General features: G+C 42.2%; 1 protein-coding gene across 2 annotated transcripts in view; it reads right to left on the bottom strand.

Annotated features, from left to right (window-relative positions):
* NXPE3 (neurexophilin and PC-esterase domain family member 3) overlaps nt 1-20,467 on the bottom strand; it is a 45,813-nt gene that overhangs the window by 5,420 nt on the left and 19,926 nt on the right. For both annotated transcript variants that reach the window (XM_068983349.1, XM_068983359.1), the window contains exons 2-3: nt 16,408-17,162; nt 13,168-13,241 (exon numbers count right to left, since the gene is read on the bottom strand). In XM_068983349.1, the coding sequence (XP_068839450.1) occupies nt 13,168-13,241; nt 16,408-17,162 (829 nt within the window). The remainder of the gene's footprint in view (nt 1-13,167; nt 13,242-16,407; nt 17,163-20,467) is intronic.

Below are 20,467 nucleotides of genomic sequence, written 5' to 3'. Positions count from 1 at the left end.
CTTTATTTATTTATGGCAGTGCTGGGCCTTCGCTGCCGCAGGGGCCTTTCTCTAGTTGTGGCTCCTGGACTCTAGAGCACAGGCTCCATAGTTCTGTGCACACAGGCTCAGCTGCCCCTGTGGCATGTGGGATCTTCCCACAACAGGGACTGAACCCATGTCTCCTGCACTGGCAGGCGGGCTCTTTCATAGCAAGCCACCAGGGAGGCCCCTTCTTTGACTTCTTGATATTATCTATATTACTCAAAGTTATTTTGGTTTTATTCCCTTCAAAGAAGATGCCCTATTTGATAGGGGGTGCATATTTGATCCTTTTTCTTAGGCATCTGCAAATTCTTTGCAGGTTCAAGGTCTCTCTCAACTGAAAAGCAAACAGCATTGTAAATGCTTTTGTGGCAAATGTGATTATCAAAGAAAACTGGGGGGTAGGGTAAACATTTGTTTGACTTATTCAAAAGCAATTTCTCAACATGCTACTAAATGAGGCATAACCATGTCATCTCATCTTGCCCAAAGTTCCTTATTATATCAACACATCAAGGTTGCACAGGCCAGAGCACACACCTGGGGCCCAGAGAAAATATCTACTGGAATAGGAATCAAAAGTGATTTTAAAGTCACAATTTTTGCTAGGTTAAGTTAGTACACTCAGCTATTCTGTGTCAAGTAAGTGTTACAAAGAAACATGTATATCACACCGGAAACAATTACCATTTCCATTCAAATGTTAATTATATTCACTATCAGAGTTAAGTCAAGCAAAGCAAATCAATTACTGAACCTCACATTAATTCTTTAAACATGCAGCACTAGATAACAAAAGGTATTTTTAAAGAGAAATATGTATACCTACATTGCCCTCTTATGGTCAACTGGGACAAAAACATTTCCTGACTAACAATTTCAAGCAGTCTGAACTGTTTAAAAAGCCAGCGTTTCTTGGAGCTCAGAAAGAATTTTGATGTAAGTTGTACTGTATAAGTGGAATAAAAATAATTTAAAAACATAACCAAGTCATTACTCAACTTTATGTTTATCTTGAACATTGATGGTGAAGGAAATTTATACGGCAGTGGTTGTAAGAGCAGACATAAAGATCTTTATGCAAAATCAGAAAGGATAGTTTTGATTATTTGCAAGTAAGGTCCATAGGGGCCTTCTCTAAAATGTCTTGCTGCTGCTGCTGCTGCTAAGTCGCATCAGTCGTGTCCGACTCTGTGCGACCCCATAGACGGTAGCCCACAAGGCTCCCCCGTCCCTGGGATTCTCCTGGCAAGAACGCTGGAGTGGGTTGCCATTTCCTTCTCCAATGCATGAAAGTGAAAAGTGAAAGGGAAATTGCTCAGTTGTGTCCGACCCTCAGCGACCCTATGGACTGCAGCCTACCAGGCTCCTCCATCCATGGGATTCTCCAGGCAAGAGTACTGGAGCGGGCTGCCATTGCCTTCTCTGCTAAAATGTCTTGGCTTCTCTTTAAAAGCCCATAACTTAAATTTTCCTCCAAAGAGCATCATTCCATATCATTCATTAGCCATAATAAGGGCTATTTGGGCCACGAATGGGACTAAATGAGAAAAATGGGCAGAGATAAATTTCCCTAAACCATTTAGAAAGAGTGGTATGAGAGTGACACTGTGTGAAATAAGGGTAGGGATGTGTATGTACCAACACAGGTCCTTTTATTTTTCTGGCAGGGAATTAGAATTCAGGAGGGGAAAGAAGGACAAGACCAAGAAGAAATGGAGGCAATCAATTCCCTATCTAGGAACTCGAGCACAGGAGCGCCACCTCCGGGAGGTAAGGAATGAGGACAGTGTGCCGAGCTGTCCGGTCACACCCGGTCCGGTGCTGGGAACGCGAGGAGTCTAGCTCCTTAGGGATCACAGTGATTTGAGTTTTTACTGAACCTTGAATTCCCCCTACAAAACTTTGATAATTTTTTTTCTTTCTTTCTTTTCCATAAAAGCTAAGCATGTTACACAGGAAGGCTAAAAATGCTATCTGAGGTAGAAATAGCTGTAGATTCAGAGAATGTTGACAGGGACCTCAGAGAATGCTAGTCCAAATATCTCTTAAAGGTAAAGAAAGCAAGTCAGTGACTTGCCAAGGTTTCTTAGGGAGTTGAGGAGATGGGAGATGGCAGAGGTGGAACCATTTATAGAGACTTACATTTTGTTACTGAAACGGTGGTAGGAGTGGGCTTCCTTTCCCCAAATGATCCCATGGGCAGAGGAGCCTGGTGGGATAGAGGCCATGGGGTTGCTAAATAGACACAACGTTGAGACTGAACAACAACATGTAGCATACCAATCCTTTGATTTCCTAAATTAACTGGACCTGGACCTTGGTTTCAGTTCAGTCATGTCCGACTCTTTGTGACCCCACGGACTGCAGCACACCAGGTTTCCCTGTCCTTCACCAACTCCTAGAGCTTGCTCAAACTCACATCTATCAAGTGGGTGATGCCATCCAACCATCTTATCCTCTGTCGCCCTCTTCTGTTCCTGCCTTTAATCTTTCCCAGCATCAGGGTCTTTTCAAATGAGTCAGTTCTTCACATCAGGTGGCCAAAGTATTGGAGCTTCAGCTTCAGCATCAGTCCTTCCAATGAATATTCAGGACTGATTTCCTTTAGGATGGACTGGTTGGATCTTCTTGCAGTCCAAGGGACTCTCAAGAGTTCTCCAACACCACAGGAAAAGTATCAATTCTTCATTGCTCAACTTTCTTTATGGTCCAACTCTCACATCCATACATGACTACTGGAAAAACCACAGCCTTGACTAGACAGACCTTTGTCGGCAAAGTAGTGTCTCTGCTTTTTAATATGCTGTCTAGGATGGCCATAGCTTTTCTCCCGAGGAGCAAGTGGAGCATCTTTTAATTTCATGGCTGCAGTCACCATCGGCAGTGAATTTGAGCCCAAGAAAATAAAGTCTGTCACTGTTCCCATTGTTTCCCCATCTATTTGCCATGAAGTGATGGGACCAGATGCCATGAACTTCATTTTTTGAATGTTGAGGTTTAAGCCAGCTTTTTCACTCTCTTCTTTCACTTTCCAAGAGGCTCTTTGGTTCCTCTTCACTTCTCTGCCATAAGGGTGGGGTCATCTGAGGACCTTGGTTTACTGGGTTGTTGTGAAAATTCAATATTATGATGTGCGAAAGTACATTTTTCACTGTAAGGGGCTATACTAGAGTGCTAGAAATATGCTGGACATTCTATAAACACTCTATATCTTGATCTGGGGAGTAACTGATTAATTCATTTCCTATTGCTATGTAAGAAATCAACACAAACTTATTGGCTTAAAAACAAGAGGCAGACTTCCCTGGTGGTACAGTGGGTGAGAATCCTGCCAGTGAAGGGGACACAGGTTCTATCAGGAAGATTCCACGTGCCATGGAGCAACTAAGCCGATGTGTCACAAGTACTGAGCCTGCACGCCTACAGGCAGTGCTCTGCAACCAGAGAAGCTGCCAAAGTGAGACGCCCGGGCACTGCAGCAAAGAGAAGCCCCTGCTCTCAACTAGAGAAAGCCCATGCACAGCAACAAAGACCCAGCACAGCCAAAAAATAAATAAATAAAAATTCGATAATTACATTTTACAACAAGGATTATTTGTTTTCCCACAGTTCTGCATGTCAGGAATCTGGGCTGCGGTATGGCGGGGTTCTCTGCTCAGGATCTCACAGATGGAAATCAGGATGTCAGCAGGGCTGTGTTCCTTTCTGAAGGCTCTGGAGAAGAATCTGCTACCAAGTTCATTCAAATTGTTAGCTAAATTCAGTTCCTTTCAGTTGTCAGACTGAGTTTTTCATTTCCTTGCTGGTTGTCAATCAGGGAATGACCTTCAGCTCCTAGAAGCTGCCTACAGTTCTGGCCCAGTAGCCTCCTTCATCTTTAAAACCAGCAATGAAGAATCTCCATCACCTGAAATCCTTCTCACACTTTCAATCTTTCTTCTAGAAGTACCAGGTCACTGTTAAGGACCTATATGGTTAGGTCAGATCAACCCAGGATCATCTCTCTCTCTTTCTTTTTTTTAAGTCAACTTTGTCATACAATCGCAGGGCATGGATCACTGGGGAGTCACCCTACAAAGATATGTACAGACGTAAAACTCCATTGTACTATATGCCTCATATCTGTGTGCTTTACTGCCTATAAGACAAATTTCAATAGAGAAAAACAGTAGAAAGCTATAAAGATGTTGATATTTATTCTATTGTTATTAGATCTAGTTATATACTAAACTTTCATTAAGCTCCCCCCAACACATGAGCTCTAGTTTAGTTGTTGATGAGATTAGAAACCATCAAAGTGCCTGAGACATTAGGCTAGTGGTCTGAGGACCACGTTGGTGCTTATAAAAACCCAGCAATAATTCTGATCCTGGGAAAGCCTGTCAGAAATCAGATGCTTAGCTTTAATAAGGTAGTCTAGTCTAACTGAAAGTTATGTTTCTGTGCTGGAATCATGTCCATGCAATCTAGAGCAAATCCACGAGACTGCTTGAGAAGGAAAATCAATTAACTAAGGAATTGTTAATTCCATACATAGTTAAAGAAATTCCCTGGCAGTCCAGTGGTTAGGATGCTTTCACTCTGTGACCAGGGTTTGACCTCTGGTGCAGGAACTAAGACTCTGCACGCAGTGCAGTGAGACCAAAAGAGGAAAAAAAGAGAAAAGATCCCACAAGCCTTGTAGCGCAGTCAAAATAATAATAAATAAATAAATATCAACAGGTCAAAGGGAAAATAAAATCTTCAAAGTATAGGATTCATAGGTGGAAATAATAAAAGTGGAAAGACTATGAGCCCTTCCATGGCCTTGGCAAAGAAAATACACAATGGGCCTGAAATATCTTGTGGTACCTTCAGAAAGTAAGGAAGAGTTCAAAAAAGAGTGAAATAATTAATTAAAAGAACGAAAGCATTGTCAAAAAGGCACAGAGCCAAGTGAAAGAAGTTCCCGATTACCAAAACTGGAACAATCTGAACAACCGAATTGGATTATAATAGTCAAAATAGTCATTAGCCTATACTGATGAAATTAACAAATGATAAAGAATGGACAACTCTTCCTTACAAAAAAAAATCCACTTAATAGATGTCTTAAGAATGAGAGAAAAAGCAGGTCATCATTAGAACACCACAGAAGTAACTGCTACAGGAAGATCGGGTGATGAATGCTGAAGCTAGTAGATGAAAGTTTAAACAAAAACAGAATGTTTTATATAGTTTCTGTATTATTAATTTCCTGTGGCTGCTGTTAACAAGTCACCACAAATTCAGTGGCTGAGAACAATACAGATTTATTCTCTTACAGATCTGATGGCCAGAACTCCAAATTCAGCATCACCGGGCCAAAACTAAGCTGTGGGCAGAGCCACACTCTCTCTGGAAGCTCTAGGGAAGAATCTGTTTCCTTGCCTTTTCTAGAGCTGCATTCAGTGGCTCACGGTCCCCTTCTCCATTACTAAAGCCAAGGTCATGACATCTTCAAATCTCTCTCTGCTTCCATCTTCACATGGCCTTCTGTAGGAAGCCTCCCTCTGCCTCCCTCTTAAAATGACACTTGCGACAGCATTTAGGGCCCACTCAGATATTCCAGCGGAGAAGGCAATGGCACCCCACTCCAGTACTCTTGCCTGGAAAATCCCATGGACAGAGGAGCCTGGTGGGCTGCAGTCCATGGGGTCGCTGAGAGTTGGACATGACTCAGTGATCTCACTTTCACTTTTCACTTTCATGCATTGGAGAAGGAAATGGCAACCCACTCCAGTGTTCTTGCCTGGAGAATCCCAGGGACAGCAGAGCCTGGTGGGCTGCCGTCTATGGGGTCGCACAGAGTCGGACACGACTGAAGCAACTTAGCAGCAGCAGCAGATGTTCCAGATACTCTCTCCCCAGCTCAAAAACCTTCACTTAATCATATTGGCAAAGTTTCTTTAGCCATATAACATATAACATCCACAAATTTGAGGGATTAAGATCTGGATATTTTGAGAGTCCCTTGGGCTAGCTGCAAGGAGATCAAACCAGTCAACCTAAAAGAAATCAACCTTGAATATTCATTGGAAGGACTGATGCTGAAGGTGAAGCTCCAATAGTCTGGCCACCTAATGTAAAGAGTCGACTCACTGGAAAAGATCCTGATGCTGGGAAAGACTGAGAGCAGAGAAGGGGATGACTGAGGAGATGAGAGGGTTGGATGGCACCACTGATTCAATGGACATGGGGTCGCAAAGAGTCAGACATGACTGAGCAACTGAACAACAACATCTTTAGGGGCCATTATTTAGCCTACCACAGCCTCAAAGTATCTCCCCCGAATATCATGTAGATACAAAGATGAAAACAATTAGTTTACAATGGAATACCTGGCAGACACCACTTAAACCACGTGATCAAGGTTTTGTCAGCAATACATCTGGACATCATGTACCTCCGCAAAAGGATACAGCATCATTCTTGTCCTAGTCTTTCCAAAAATGCATAACCTCATTCCACTCATAAGAAAACATCAAACAAACTCAAGTTCAGAGAGATTCTAAGAAATATCTGACCAGTGCTCCTCTGAAGTGTCAAGGTCATGGAAGACAAGAGTCTGAAGATCTGTCACAGTGGAAAGACGAAGGAAATGTACAATTAAATGCAATGTGGGGTCTGCACCGCATTTTGGAAGCAAAAAATGGACATCTGTCGGAAAACTGATGAAATCCAAATAAAACCTAATAGTTTAGTTAATAATGTTACACGGATGTTCCATTCTTATTTTTGTTAAGTGTTGTGTGATTTCTTGGGCTTCCCTGGTAGCTCAGCTGGTAAACAATCTGCCTGCAATGCAGGAGGCCCAAGTTCGATTCCTGGGTCGGGAAGATCCCTTGGAGAAGGAATAGGATACCCACTCCAGAATTCTTGGGCTTCCCTGGTGGCTCAGATGCTAAAGAATCCGCCTGCAATGCGGGAGATCTGGGTTCGATCCCTGGGTCAGGAAGATCCCCTGGGAAAGGAAATGGCAACTCACTCTAGTATTCTTGCCTGGAGAATCCTCATGGACGAGAAACCCGAAGGGCTACAGTCCATGGGATCACAGAGTCAGACATGACTAAGCAACTAAGCACAGCTGTGATTTCTTAAGAAGTTAGTCTAAGGGGAAACTGGGTGATTGTACTATTTCCACAACCCTTATTTAAATCTCAAATAAACAGAAAACAAGACATTTTAAAAAGAGGACAAAGGGAATGATGGAATTAGGGAGGAAGGCAAGGAGGGAGGGAAAAGGAATGAAACTAGTAAGAATGGGAGCTGTTCATTTAGTATCTTTGAGTGCCCTCTGCTGGTCACTAAGCTGAACATCGATGACATTCCCCCATGCTGGACTTCTTTGTTATTATACAAAGAAATTGTCCTTCTTTTTTCTTTCCAATTGTTTACCTGCTCTGAAAGTTTTCTCAAACCCATGGTACCCTGCTCTTACTGACTTATGGTTTCTTTCTTCCTCTAAAAACCCATCAAAGCCTCACTAGTTACTGAATCTTTCTTTTCTCTGAACAAAATTTTAGTTGTCCAGTGGCTCAGTCATGTCACTCTTTGCAACCCTACAGACTGCAGCATGCCAGCCTTCCTTGTCCTTCACTATCTCCAAGAGTTGGCTCAAATTCATCTTCATTGAGTCAGTGATGCCATCCAATCATCTCATCCTCTGTCATCCCCCTCTCCTCCTGCCTTCAATATTTCCCAGTGTCAGGGTCCTTTCCAATGAGCTGGCTCTTCACATCAGGTGGCCAAAGGATTGGACCTTCAGTTTCAGCATCAGTCCTTCCAATGAATATTCAGGGTTGATTTCCTTTTGGGCTGACTGGTTTGATCTCCTTGCTGCCCAAGTGATTCTTGAGTCTTCTCCAGAACCATAATTCGAAGGTATCAATTCTTCAACCTTCTTTATGGTCCAAGTTCATATCTATACATGACTACTGGAAAAACCATAGCTTTGACTATATGTATCTTTGTTGGCAAAGTGATGTCTCTACTTTTTAATATGAAATTAAAAGTGTCTTAATTTCATGGCTGTAGTCACCATCCACACTGATTTCAGAGCACAAGGAAAGAAAATCTGTCACTGCTGCCACTTTTTCCCCTTCTATTCGCCATGAAGTGATGGGACCAGATGCCATGATGTTAGTTTTTTGAATGTTGAGTTTTAAGCCAGCTTGTTCACTCTCCTTTTTCACCTTCATGAAGACGCTCTTTAGTTTCTCTTTACTTTCTGTCATTAGGGCATCTGCTTCAGCAATACGTGAACTGTGAACTTCCAGATGTTCAAGCTGGTTTCAGAAAGGCAGGGAAACCAGAGATCAAATTGCCAACATCTGCTGGATCATGGAAAAAGCAAGAGAGTTCCAGAAAAACATCTACTTCTGCTTTATTGACTATGCCAAAGCCTTTGACTGTGTGGATCACAACAAACTGTGGAAAATTCTTCAAGAGATGGGAATACCAGACCACCTAACCTGCCTCTTGAGAAACCTATATGCAGGTCAGGAAACAACAGTGAGAACTGGACATGGAACAACAGACCGCTTCCAAATAGGAAAAGGAGTACATCAAGGCTGTATATTGTCACCCTGCTTATTTAACTTATATGCAGAGTACATCATGAGAAACACTGAGCTGGATGAAGCACAAGCTGGAATCAAGATTTCCAGGAGAAATATCAATAACCTCAGATATGCAGATGACACAACCCTTATGGCAGAAAGTGAAGAGGAACTAAATAGCCTCTTGATGAAAGTGAAAGAGGAGAGTGAAAAAGTTGGCTTAAAGATCAACATTCAGAAAATGAAGATCATGGCATCTGGTTCCATCACTTCATGGCACATAGATGGGGAAACAGTGGAAACGGTGTCAGACTTTATTTTGGGGGGCTCCAAAATCACTGCAGATGGTGACTGCAGCCATGAAATTAAAAGACGCTTACTCCTTGGAAGGAAAGTTGTGACCAACCTAGATAGCATATTGAAAAGCGGAGACATTACTTTGCTGACTAAGGTCTGTCTAGACAAGGCTATGGTTTTTCCAGTGGTCAGGTATGGATGTGAGAGTTGGACTGTGAAGTGCTGGGAGCCAGCACAGAAGATCCCACCCATGACAAGGTCATGCAAAGGAGACCTGACAAGCAAGGCTTCAGGACTCAAGGGACTCCCTAGGCCAATCCCACCCATGGCAAAGGTCATGAGGAAGAGACCTGAGGGGCAAGGCAAATGAGGACTCGAGGGACCCCATGGACCTGCTCGAGCATCTACCCCAAAACCAGAGTCTGTCTGTCTTACTATTTTATGCCTTTTACTAACTCCTCTGATACCAGCAGGGGGCTATCCCCAAGCACCTTTCTCTAAAGAAAATCAACTTAGAGCTCTAGTTTATAAATCTCCTGGGCATAATAGTGTTCCAATCCAAACCCCTCTGATGGCTCTCTAACTTGCCTGACAGGTTTATCTGGACTTTTACAACTACGCTTGTGATTGTTTACAGCCTCCCAACCAGAAGGGGCACGAGAAGCTTAAATAAAGCCTTTCGAGGAGTCGAAATTATTAGAGTGGTACTGGTGAAGGGTCTCACTGTTGAGCCAATGTTTGCTGCCAAGTTTTCATATTGTGTGCATTAACATAGTTAATATATAGAAATATAAGTAGCGGCCTTGATATTAACAACATTAAACTTTGAGTTAATAAATTCTTTCCTTGTTATAGCCCACTACACCTTTGCCCTATAGGAATGTAACTTTATTTAGTGCTTTCTGAGAGTGGCATCAGATTTTGGAAAAAAACAACACTTTTAGGGAAAATAAGTTTTCTGGTTGACGGACCCTTATCAGAAAAGGGTGATAAAACGCTAATAGGCCTCCTGGCCAGAAGATGATGTAAATCACCTAAGACCTGTGTACACAGATTAGGTATGCAGAAAGAAAGCCTGGTCTCGATAAGGGTCAGGACTGCTGACTCTGCATCTTCCATTATTCTCTATGTACAACTTAGGGTATAAAAGCTCCTTTTGAAAATAAAGTTGTGGGCCTTGCTCACCAAAGCTTGGTCACCCCGTGTCGTTCTTTCCTTCCTCCTCTTCCCTTTCAGGCTGACTCCCTGGAGCACAGGGGGCCTCTGAGTTCACTTTTTCCCCCAGGCTTCTAAGACTCACGTGAGAAGGTGCTCAAGGTGGGGCATCTTCCGCGATTCGAGAGGGCGCCTGTGGCCTACATGAACAGAGCAAGTCCCATGCTGGGGCTTTATTGGCTTTCTGTGTAAACCAAGGAATATCAGCCTCTTTCTCTCCTCTATTTTCTTAACTGCAATATTCTTTCTTTATCTCTCTCTATATCTCTAAATAAATCTCAGTCACCGACGCCGTCACACTTCGGATACCCTGGGTCCAACTGGGGCTGGACCCTGGTAGTGAAGAAAGCTGAGCACCGAAGAATTGATGCTTTTGAACTGTGGTGTTGGAGAAGACTCTTGAGAGTCCCTTGGACTGCAAGGAGATCCAACCAGTCCATTCTAAAGGAGATCAGTCCTGGATGTTCTTTGGAAGGAATGATGCTAAAACTGAAACTCCAGTACTTTGACCACCTTGTGCAAAGAGTTGACTCATTGGAAAAGACTCTGATTCTGGGAGGGACTGGGGGCAGAAGGAGAAGGGGACGACAGAGGATGAGATGGCTGGATGGACTGACTCGATGGACATGAGTCTGAGTGAACTCCGGGAGTTGGTGATGGACAGGGAGGCCTGGTGTGCTGCGATTCACAGGGTCGCAAAGAGTCAGACAAGACTGAGCGACTGAACTGAACTGAACAATACAAAGCCTTCTCTTATTCCTTTCTCAACTTTGAACCAGTCCATTGTTCCAGGTCCAGTTCTGTTGCTTCTTGACCTACGTAACAGGTTTCTCAGGAAACAGAGAAGATGGTCTGGTATTCCCATCTCTAAGAATTTTCCAATTTGTTGTGATCCACACAGTCAAAGGCTTTAGCATAGTCAATGAAGCAGAAGTAATGTTTTTCTGGAATTCCCTTGCTTTCTCTATGATCCAAGAAGTGTGGGCAATTTGATCTCTGGTTCTTCTGCCTATTCTATATCAAGATGCACATATGGAAGTCCTTAGTTCATGTACTGTTAGAAGCCTAGCTTGAAGGATTTTGAGCATAACCTTACTAGCAAGCAGACTGAGGCAATTGTATGGTATTTTGATCATTGTTTGGCATTGGCTTTCTTTGGGACTGGAATGAAAACTGAACTTTTCCGGTCCTATGGCCTCTGCTGAGTTTTCCAAATTTGTTGAGTGCAGCACTTTAACAGCATCATCTTTTAGGATTTGAACTAGCTCAGCTGGAATTCCATCACCTCCACTAGCTCTGTCTGTAGTAATACTTCCAAAAGCCCACTTGACTTCACACTCACTTCACTAGGTGAGTGACCACACCATTGCAGTTATCCAGGTCATTAAGATCTTTTTTGTATAGTTCTTTTGTGTATTCTTGCCATCTCTTCTTAATCTCTTCTGCTTCTGTTAGGTACTTACCATTTCTGTCCTTATTTTGCCCATTCTTAACATGGAATATTCCCATGATCTCTCCAATTTTCTTGAAGAGATCTCTAGTTTTTCCCATTCTACTGTTTTCCTCTGCTTCTTTGCACTGTTCCTTTAAGAAGACCTTCCTATTGTTCCTTGTGCAAAGCCACAACCACTTCCTGGCTGAACTCTAAGACCTGTCAGGTGCAAGCAAACCATCTAAAGCTCCTCCCACTGGCCATCCCACTGGACAACTGGGGACATCACAGGATCACAGGGTACCCATCCAAGCCAGGGTACCCTGCTCCTACTGATTCATGGTTTCTTTCATTCTAAAAACCCATCAAAAGCCTCACTAGTGACTGAATCTAGTGAGCTAGACAACCAGGGCTGTGGAACAGAGGGTCAGAAGTGTTGGTGATCAGAGCCTCCAGAAGTGACAGATGTGAGTGTGTAAGGGATACAGTATACTGGGGGTACCATGTTTACTGACATCTCGACTGTGGGATTGAGGGCCTGGCCGATAAAAGGCAAGCAATTTCCATTCATAATGTTTCACATTTGCATCATCTAAAATTAGGAACTCACTGGGTTGAAGTAAATCGAATACAGTTCTTCATTAGGAAAAGATGGGGATTGCTTGTGGCAACTGACAGTGAACACCAGGAATACAGACTGGCAGGGTTCTGCCTGCATCTAGACCACAAGTTTTATTTAGTCCACGCAATTTTTTTTTTAAAGTTTTTAACAGGATGCCAATGTTTTGAAATCTGGAGATGCACATTCAAAAATTAAGACTTCAGGTTTTTGATGGAAAAAAAAAATCTTTTGACCTGGCTGTGTTGGGTCCACATTGTTGCCTATCAACCATGTGTAGGGACTGAGGGGCTGCCGCCTTTCGCCGGTCCCTGCTCTGCAGTTTCTTTCCACCACTTACACAAGGTGCGTGTATGGCCGATACTCACACTGCTAGGTTTAGGTGTATTCTACACCTCATCCCTGTGGCATTAGTGTTTGCACTCTCTGCTTTGTGGGATACTACATACATGCTTTCAACAGCTAAAAGGACCTCATCTTCCCTCTGCACTTGATCTTAGCCAAAAGGCCAAGAAGTGACCACCTTCCAATATATAAGCTCCTTAATAATATTCATCCTTGGGACTTCCCTGGCTAGTCCAGTGGCTAAGACTCTGCGCTCCCAATGCAAGGGTCCCAGGATCAATCCCTGGTCAGAGAACTAGATCCCACATGCCACAACTAAGAGTTCACATGCCTCAACTAAGACCTGACAAAGCCAAATAAATTTTTAAAAAATAATAATGTTTATCCTTCTTTTATACAAGTGACTATAGCTCATTATAACTATTCTGCAAAAAACAAAACACATATATTTCATCTTCTAAATTTCATTCTTTTACTTTTAATACTATCCTGTACCAATGGATCAGAATCACCTGGAAGGTTTGTTAAAACACAAACTACGCCCAGTAATAACCAGGGCAAATTAAAGGGGGGCTTTATATCTTCAGTGAAACTACAGAGACTCAACACACTGAGCAGGAAAAACAACAAATCATCACATTCGCTCCTTTTACCTTTTATATTCCTGGGAATCACAGTCACCCAATCAGGTCCACTGGAGTTGATTGGCATTTTGATATTGACACCACTTGAAAGAGGAATAAAAAGAGTACAAGTTCAAATTTTTTTTAATTTAAGGAATGAATTTATTCATTTAAATTTAGGAACATTTATTTTTCGACATGTATCTTTATTTGCAAATTTTTAAATAGATGGGATTTCAAAGAGCTTCCTAATGAGGTATCCTTATAAATATAATTTCATACAATTGATAATTAATAAATTAGGTATCTTATAATAAGCAGGTTATATGGACACATAAACTGAATAAGAATTAAACTGGTTCTTAATTCTTCACTGCTTCACCTTTAGCTTGCAAACTCCAAAATGACAAATTCTGTTTGAATCACTTAATCCCTTGGACTCAAGAGAATGGCTCACACTGATGACAATGTCTACTTTGTCACTACTTGGTTTTCAGGCTGCAAGACTATGGAGCATGAAGTCAGATTCCTTAAGCCTTGCCTAGAGCGGAATCCTAACTGGGGACTCATCCATCCCTCAAATGATCAATGTCAATCTTTCTCTTTTCCTTTTTAGTTAGCCTAATGCAAAATTTCAGATTTTTAACAGAGTAAAAATCCAAAAATTAAAATCTATATCAGGATTTTGTCAAATGTTTTGTTTTCAAAAACCTATGCCACCTCACACACTTTCCCAGCAAACTTACAAGTAAGTAGAATTTTTTAAATGATTCTACTACAGATCTGGCAGGTTCTACTACATCAGCCAGCCTCATCCAAGATATGCAAGTAAAGGCAAGGACAGACACTATTTTATCCTTCTGGATTCACAGGTGTTTTCTGGTTTTAATAGTAGGATTTGGTGTTAGGAACATTTAAAATTTTTACACTAACTTAGTTCTCTGACCTTTTCCCCTCTTTTTTCCCACATGGCATTTCAGTAAATTACAAGCTATGCTTCTTCCACTCTGCTAAACCCCTAGGTAGACTGACAACACACTCCTCAAAGTGGGTAACTGAACACTCTTCACATAGAGGCAAAAAGTACACAGAAATAAAATAATCTGTTCATGATGTGTGTAAATGCTAAGTCTGACTCTGTGCGATTCTATAAACTGTAGCCCACCAGGCTCCTCTGTCCATGGGATTCTCCAGGCAAGAATACTAGTGTGGGTTGCCAAGCCCTCCTTCAGGAGATGTTCCCAACCCAGGGATCAAACCTACATCTCTTATGTCTCCTGCATTGGTAGGTGGGTTCTTTATCACTAGTGCCACCTGGGAAGTCCTATTGATAAATAATGTGCCTAATTAAAGAGTAAAACTGAAAACCTTTTGTATTGAGCCGCACACACACACACACAAAAACCCCTAGGAAGACTAGTACAGTAAATATACTGGGAGCAGTGCGCCCTCTGCTGGGGTTTTGAAAGCATGGCATGATTCTAGCAAACAATGTATTTAAACTTCTGTCACCAAAAGCTGACTATGGGAAAAACAAAAAACCAGAGCTTTATTTCAGAAGCTGCTGCAGACTACATGGACTTCCTAGGTGGCTCAGTGGTAAAGAATCTGCCTGCCAACGCAGGAGATAACAGGAGATGTGGGTTTGATTTCTGGTCGGGAAGATCTCCTGGAGGGCATGGCAATCAACTCCAGTATTCTTGCCCAGAGTCCCATGGACAGAGGAGCCTGGCAGGCTACAGTTCATGGGGTCACAAAATAGTTGGATACGACTTAGCAGCTAAAACAACAACAACCATCTCTACAAGGGAATATTTTTAAAGTATATATATGATTTAAAAATAAAAAGCATTTTACATTCTTTCAAATAATTATACTTTCTGACTATGTAATTTTTCTATCTTTTTTATTTCTTAAGAATGTTGTTTTATTTTAGGCACTAGTGATAAAGAACCAGTCTGTCAATGCAGGAGATGTAAGAGACTCGAGTTTGATCCCTGGGTCAGGAAGATCTCCTGGAAGAGGGCATGGCAACCCACTGCAGTATTCTTGCCTGGAGAATCCCACGGACAGAGGAGCCTGGGGGCTACAGTCCTGTCTATAGGGTCACAAAAAGTCAGACACGACTGAAGCAACAGAGCATGCACACATGCACGCATATAATGCTGAAGAAAATGGAGATTTTACCTCATACTGGTTCTATATACTTCCTTCTGCATATTATGCCATATATTGATCATTATACTGAAAAAGTTTCATACCTATGTTCAAAAATAGGAATATATGCTCAATAATGCAAAAATTTCAATAGCTATTAACTTGAAAAATACAATTCGTTGTGGTATTCCTGGTTTCCCATCAGTTCAGTTCAGTTCAGTAGTTCAGTCGTGTCCAACTCTTTTTGACTCCATGGACTGCAGCACACCAGGCTTCCCTGCTCACTGCCAACTCCTGGAACTTGCTCAAACTCATGTCCATTGAGTCGGTGATACCATCCAAACATCTCATCCTCGGTCATGCCTTTCTCCTCCTGCCTTCAATCTTCATGCTTATCATTAAATCAATCTAGCAATGTTACCATATTCCTACCTTTTCCTATCAATAAATGTTTATATGATTTTAACAACTAATAATGTGACACTTAAGATTTTTTCAGTTTCTGAGACATGAAGCTAAAGCGTTAGCTTGACTGCAAGACCTCTAGTATCCCTGTTCTTAGATAATTTTTTTATCTGTTCTGTGAATAAGTGATCTTGCTTATACAGCTACAGACATGCTATGTAGTTCTGAAGTAAAAGATGTTAAGGTAAAAGAACAAAAAGTTAAGGCATTTAATTTGAACTGAAATAAGCATGTGTGTGTGTGTGTGTGTGTGTGTGTGTGTGTGCGTATTAGTCGCCCAGTCATGTCCTACTTTTTGCAATCCCATGGACTGTAGCCCACCAGGCCCCTCTGTCCATGTGATTCTCCAGGCAAGAATACTGGAGTGGGTAGCCATTCTCTTCTCCAGGGGATCTTCCCAACCCAGGGATTGAACCCATGTCTCCTGCATTGCAGGCAGGTTTCTTACCATCTGAGCCACCAAGGAAATCCCTGAAATAAACATACTAATCACAAAATATAAATCTTTGTTTATTTTCTTACCACCTCTCCTGAATTGGCAAGTTTGGAGAGATGTAAGAAGCACATAACCAGAATAAAGTCTCCTAAGTGGGACAAAGACAACGGAGAGGGACTCTTCTATCCCCACCTAGGACAAGGAGCACATACCTCTGGAAGAAAGCGTTCTCTGTAGCAGTTAGGAGGCCCTTCAGGTATCCACCTTTGAAATGGTTAATTCTGCTACTGCAAGGAAGCTTCTTTGGTTTGAAGCAGAACCAGGGTTCTCCAGTGTAGAGGTCTGTGAAGTTGCACAGGGGAAGACTCCCTGGAAGACACACGTTACACTCTGTAGTTTCAGAAATCCTCCCTGACCGGAAGAGGCTCTTGAAATAGACCCTATCTGGTTTCTTTTCCTGCAGGTACTGAAGAACTCGGATCCCTTCACTGGGGTGGACCAGAGATATGGACACTTTAACTTGACCTGGCCAGAGCAGAGTAAAAAAGACCTTGTAAAATCCATTCTGGTAGTCCACCACTCTGCCCACGGCCCCCGCCTGCAGCTTAGGGGAGTGGATTCTGGCCTGCAGGTAGTCTCCGCCATATTTCTTGGGCTTTCTCTGAAAGTCCTGCACATGAACCAGCACCTCTAGCTGGCTTCCCACCCTGAAGAAGGCTGCAGAGTTCAAGATGACAAAATAGCTGGAAGAAGGATCGGTGCTCTTCAAAAAGGGGACTGGGCCCACGTCAGGCTCCTGCCACTGCAGGGCAGCCAACAAGGAGTCCTCCTCCAGGCGCTCCCGGCTGGACAGAATCTGGCGCTCATAGCCGCAGTAAGGATTCCGGCTGATTCTTATCACCTGGGAAGAAACAAACTGTCCACCACTGTCTATGAATGTGGCTGAAGCGGTCTCATGGTCCAAGTACTGAAGAGAAAGACACAAACAACAGGAATCATAGCTATGACAAATCTTCTTACGTGAACCAAATAAATCCCTGCTTCAGTTTAAGTTTTAATAAAACTTACCTGGAAAAAGTAAAAAAAGCTTTATTGGGATGACATTGTTTCAAAAAACCACAGCTCACCAATTTTATAAGGGTCTCACAGCAAATATCAGAGAAAAATCCCTTTGGTGCTTCCAGAAGGAGAAGGGGGAAAGGAATCATTCTGAAGTACAGTAGTTTTCTATCCTCAGGGGATATGTCCAAGACCCCCAGTGGATGCCTGAAACTGTGGGTAACACCAAACTCTGTATATACTGCTTTTTCCTATACATATATACCTATGATAAAGTTTAATTTATAAATTAGGCACAGTAAGAATGGGTAGCTATTCCCTTCTCCAGTAGATCTTCCCAACCCAGGGACTGAACCTGGGTCTCCCACGTTGCAGGCACGTTCTTTACCATCTGAGTCCCTAGGGAAGATCTAAACAACAATAACTAATAATAATAAAAAAACTAAATTATAAAACTAATAATTATAATAATTTGCTGTAATAACAATTATATGAATGTGGTCTCTCTCTCTCTCTCTCTCAAAATATCTGATCATGGTGTCCTTGTCTGTCTTCTCAAGATGAGGTAAAAGGTTACAATGCCTACGTGATGAGATGAGGTGAGGCGAAGGACAAAAGCACTGTGACGCAGCGTCAGGCTACTACTGACCTTCTGACGATAATGTCAGAAGGAGGACCATCTGCTTCAGGTGACCCTGTATTGAGCCACGATGATGTCAGTGGTTGAGGATCCTGAGTGGGAGAGAGAAGGATGGCACAACAGCTGATCATGCAACTCAGGACAACGCACAATTTCATATGGGTAAGTTTGTTTATTTCTGGAATTTTTGCATTTAATATTTTCAGATTACAGTTAACCAGGGGCAACTGAAACCACAGAAAGTGACACTGTGGATGGGGGACTACTGGGTGTCAGAGTATTCTATTCTTTTTTTTAAACAAGGCCTGCCCTCAAGAGAAACTATTTTACCACAGCCTAACCTGCTGGGGTTTTACCAGAGCCCAACCAAACTGAGGTAAAGGACATACCCAACACCAGTCCATTCTAAACATTCCATCCAATTTAAGAGTTGCAGGGGTGAGACTAAGAAGCAGCTCTGAGGTTCACAGACTCATTAAACGGCTGAGGATCACAGGATTATAACATGCTTCACCTCCCCCACATTTCACCTCAACATCATGAAAAGTCTACTTACTAGAGTTCCTTTTAGGTAGTACCTCATGTCCGGCTTTCAGCAAAAAATTACAAGACATAATAAAAGGAAAAAAACCCACAGTTTGAAAACACAGATCAAGCATCAGAACAAGACTGAGAAATGGCAAGAATGTTGGAATAATCAGACAATGAATTTGAAACAACTATGATTAATATGTTAAGGGGCTCTAATAGAAAAAGAAACAATGTGCAAGAAATAATGGACATTGTAAAGAAAGAGGTGAAAATTCCAAGAAGGAATCAAAAAAAAAAAAAAAGCCAGACAGAGCAGTGAGGATTTTTAAGTAAGGAAACATACTCTAGCTGAAATTATAATGATTGGAAGACATTCTTATACATTTGTCCAAACTGATAGAACGTATAACACAGAGTGAATCCAAAAGATATTAAGAAGAGGTGGCAAGAATACACAGAAGAACTGTACAAAAAAGATCTTCATGACCCAGATAATCATGATGGTGTGATCACTCACCTAGAGCCAGACATCCTAGAATGCAAAGTCAAGTGGGCCTTAGGAAGCATCACTATGAACAAAGCTAGTGGAGGTGATGGAATTCCAATTGAGCTATTTCAAATCCTAAAAGATGATGCTGTGAAAGTGCTGCACTCAATATGTCAGCAAATTTGGAAAACTCAGCAGAGGCCACAGGACTGGAAAAGGTCAGTTTTCATTCCAATCCCAAAGAAAGGAAATGCCAAAGAATGTTCAAACTACCACACAATTGCACTCATCTCACACACCAGTAAAGTAATGCTCAAAATTCTCCAAGCCAGGCTTCAACAGTACAGGAACTGTGAACTTCCAGATGTTCAAGCTGGATTTAGAAAAGGCAGAGGAACCAGAGATCAAATTGCCAACATCTGCTGGATCATTGACAAAGCAAAAGAGTTCCAGAAAAACATATACTTCTGCTTTATTGACTACACCAAGGCCTTTGACTGTGTGGATGACAACAAACTGTGGAAAATTCTTCAAGAGATGGAAATACCAGACCACCTGACCTGCCTCCTGAGAAATCTGTATGCAGGTCAGGAAGCAACAGTTAGAACTGGACATGGAACAGACTGGTTCCAAATTGGGAAAGGAGTATGTTAAGGCTGTATATTGTCACCCTGCTTATTTAATTTATATGCAGAGTACATCATGAGAAATGCTGGGCTGGATGAAACACAAGCTGGAATCAAGATTGCCGGGAGAAGTATCAATAACCTCAGATATGCAGATGACACCACCCTTATGGCAGAAAGTGAAGAGGAGCTAAAAAGCCTCTTGACGAAAGTGAAAGAGGAGAGTGAAAAAGTTGGCTTAAAACTCAACCTTCAGAAAACTAAGATCATGGCATCTGGCCCCATCACTTCATGGCAAATAGATGGGGAAGCAATGGAAACAGTGTCCGACTATATTTTTTGGGGTTCAAAATCACTGAAGATGGTGACTGCAGCCATGAAACTCAAAGAGGCTTGCTCCTTAGAAGAAAAGTTATGACCAACCTAGACAGCATATTAAAAAGCAGAGATATTACTTTACCAACAAAGGTCCACCTAGTCAAAACGATGGTTTTTCCAGTGGTCATGTATGGATGTGAGAGTTGGACTATAAACAAAACTGAGCACCAAAGAATTAGTGCTTTTGAAGTGTGGTGTTGGAGAAGACTCTTGAGAGTCCCTTAGACTGCAAGGAGATCCAACCAGTCCATTCTAAAGGAGATCAGTCCTGGGTGTTCATCGGAGGGACTGATGTTGAAGCTGAAACTCCAATACTTTGGACACCTGATACGAAGAACTGACTCATTTGAAAAGACTCTGATGCTGGGAAAGATTGAAGGCAGGAGGATAAGGGGATGACAGAGGATGAGATGGTTGGATGGTATCACCGACTCAGTGGACCTGAGTTTGAGTAAGCTCCAGGAGTTGGTGATGGACAGGGAGGCCTGGCGTGCTGCAGTCCATGGGGTCACAGAGTCAGACATGGCTGAGCGACTGAACTGAACTTAACA

Source organism: Capricornis sumatraensis, chromosome 1 (genome assembly GCF_032405125.1).
Source record: "Capricornis sumatraensis isolate serow.1 chromosome 1, serow.2, whole genome shotgun sequence".
In the NCBI taxonomy this organism is placed as follows: Eukaryota; Metazoa; Chordata; class Mammalia; order Artiodactyla; family Bovidae; genus Capricornis; species Capricornis sumatraensis.
This window is presented reverse-complemented; position numbering and strand designations above follow the sequence as displayed.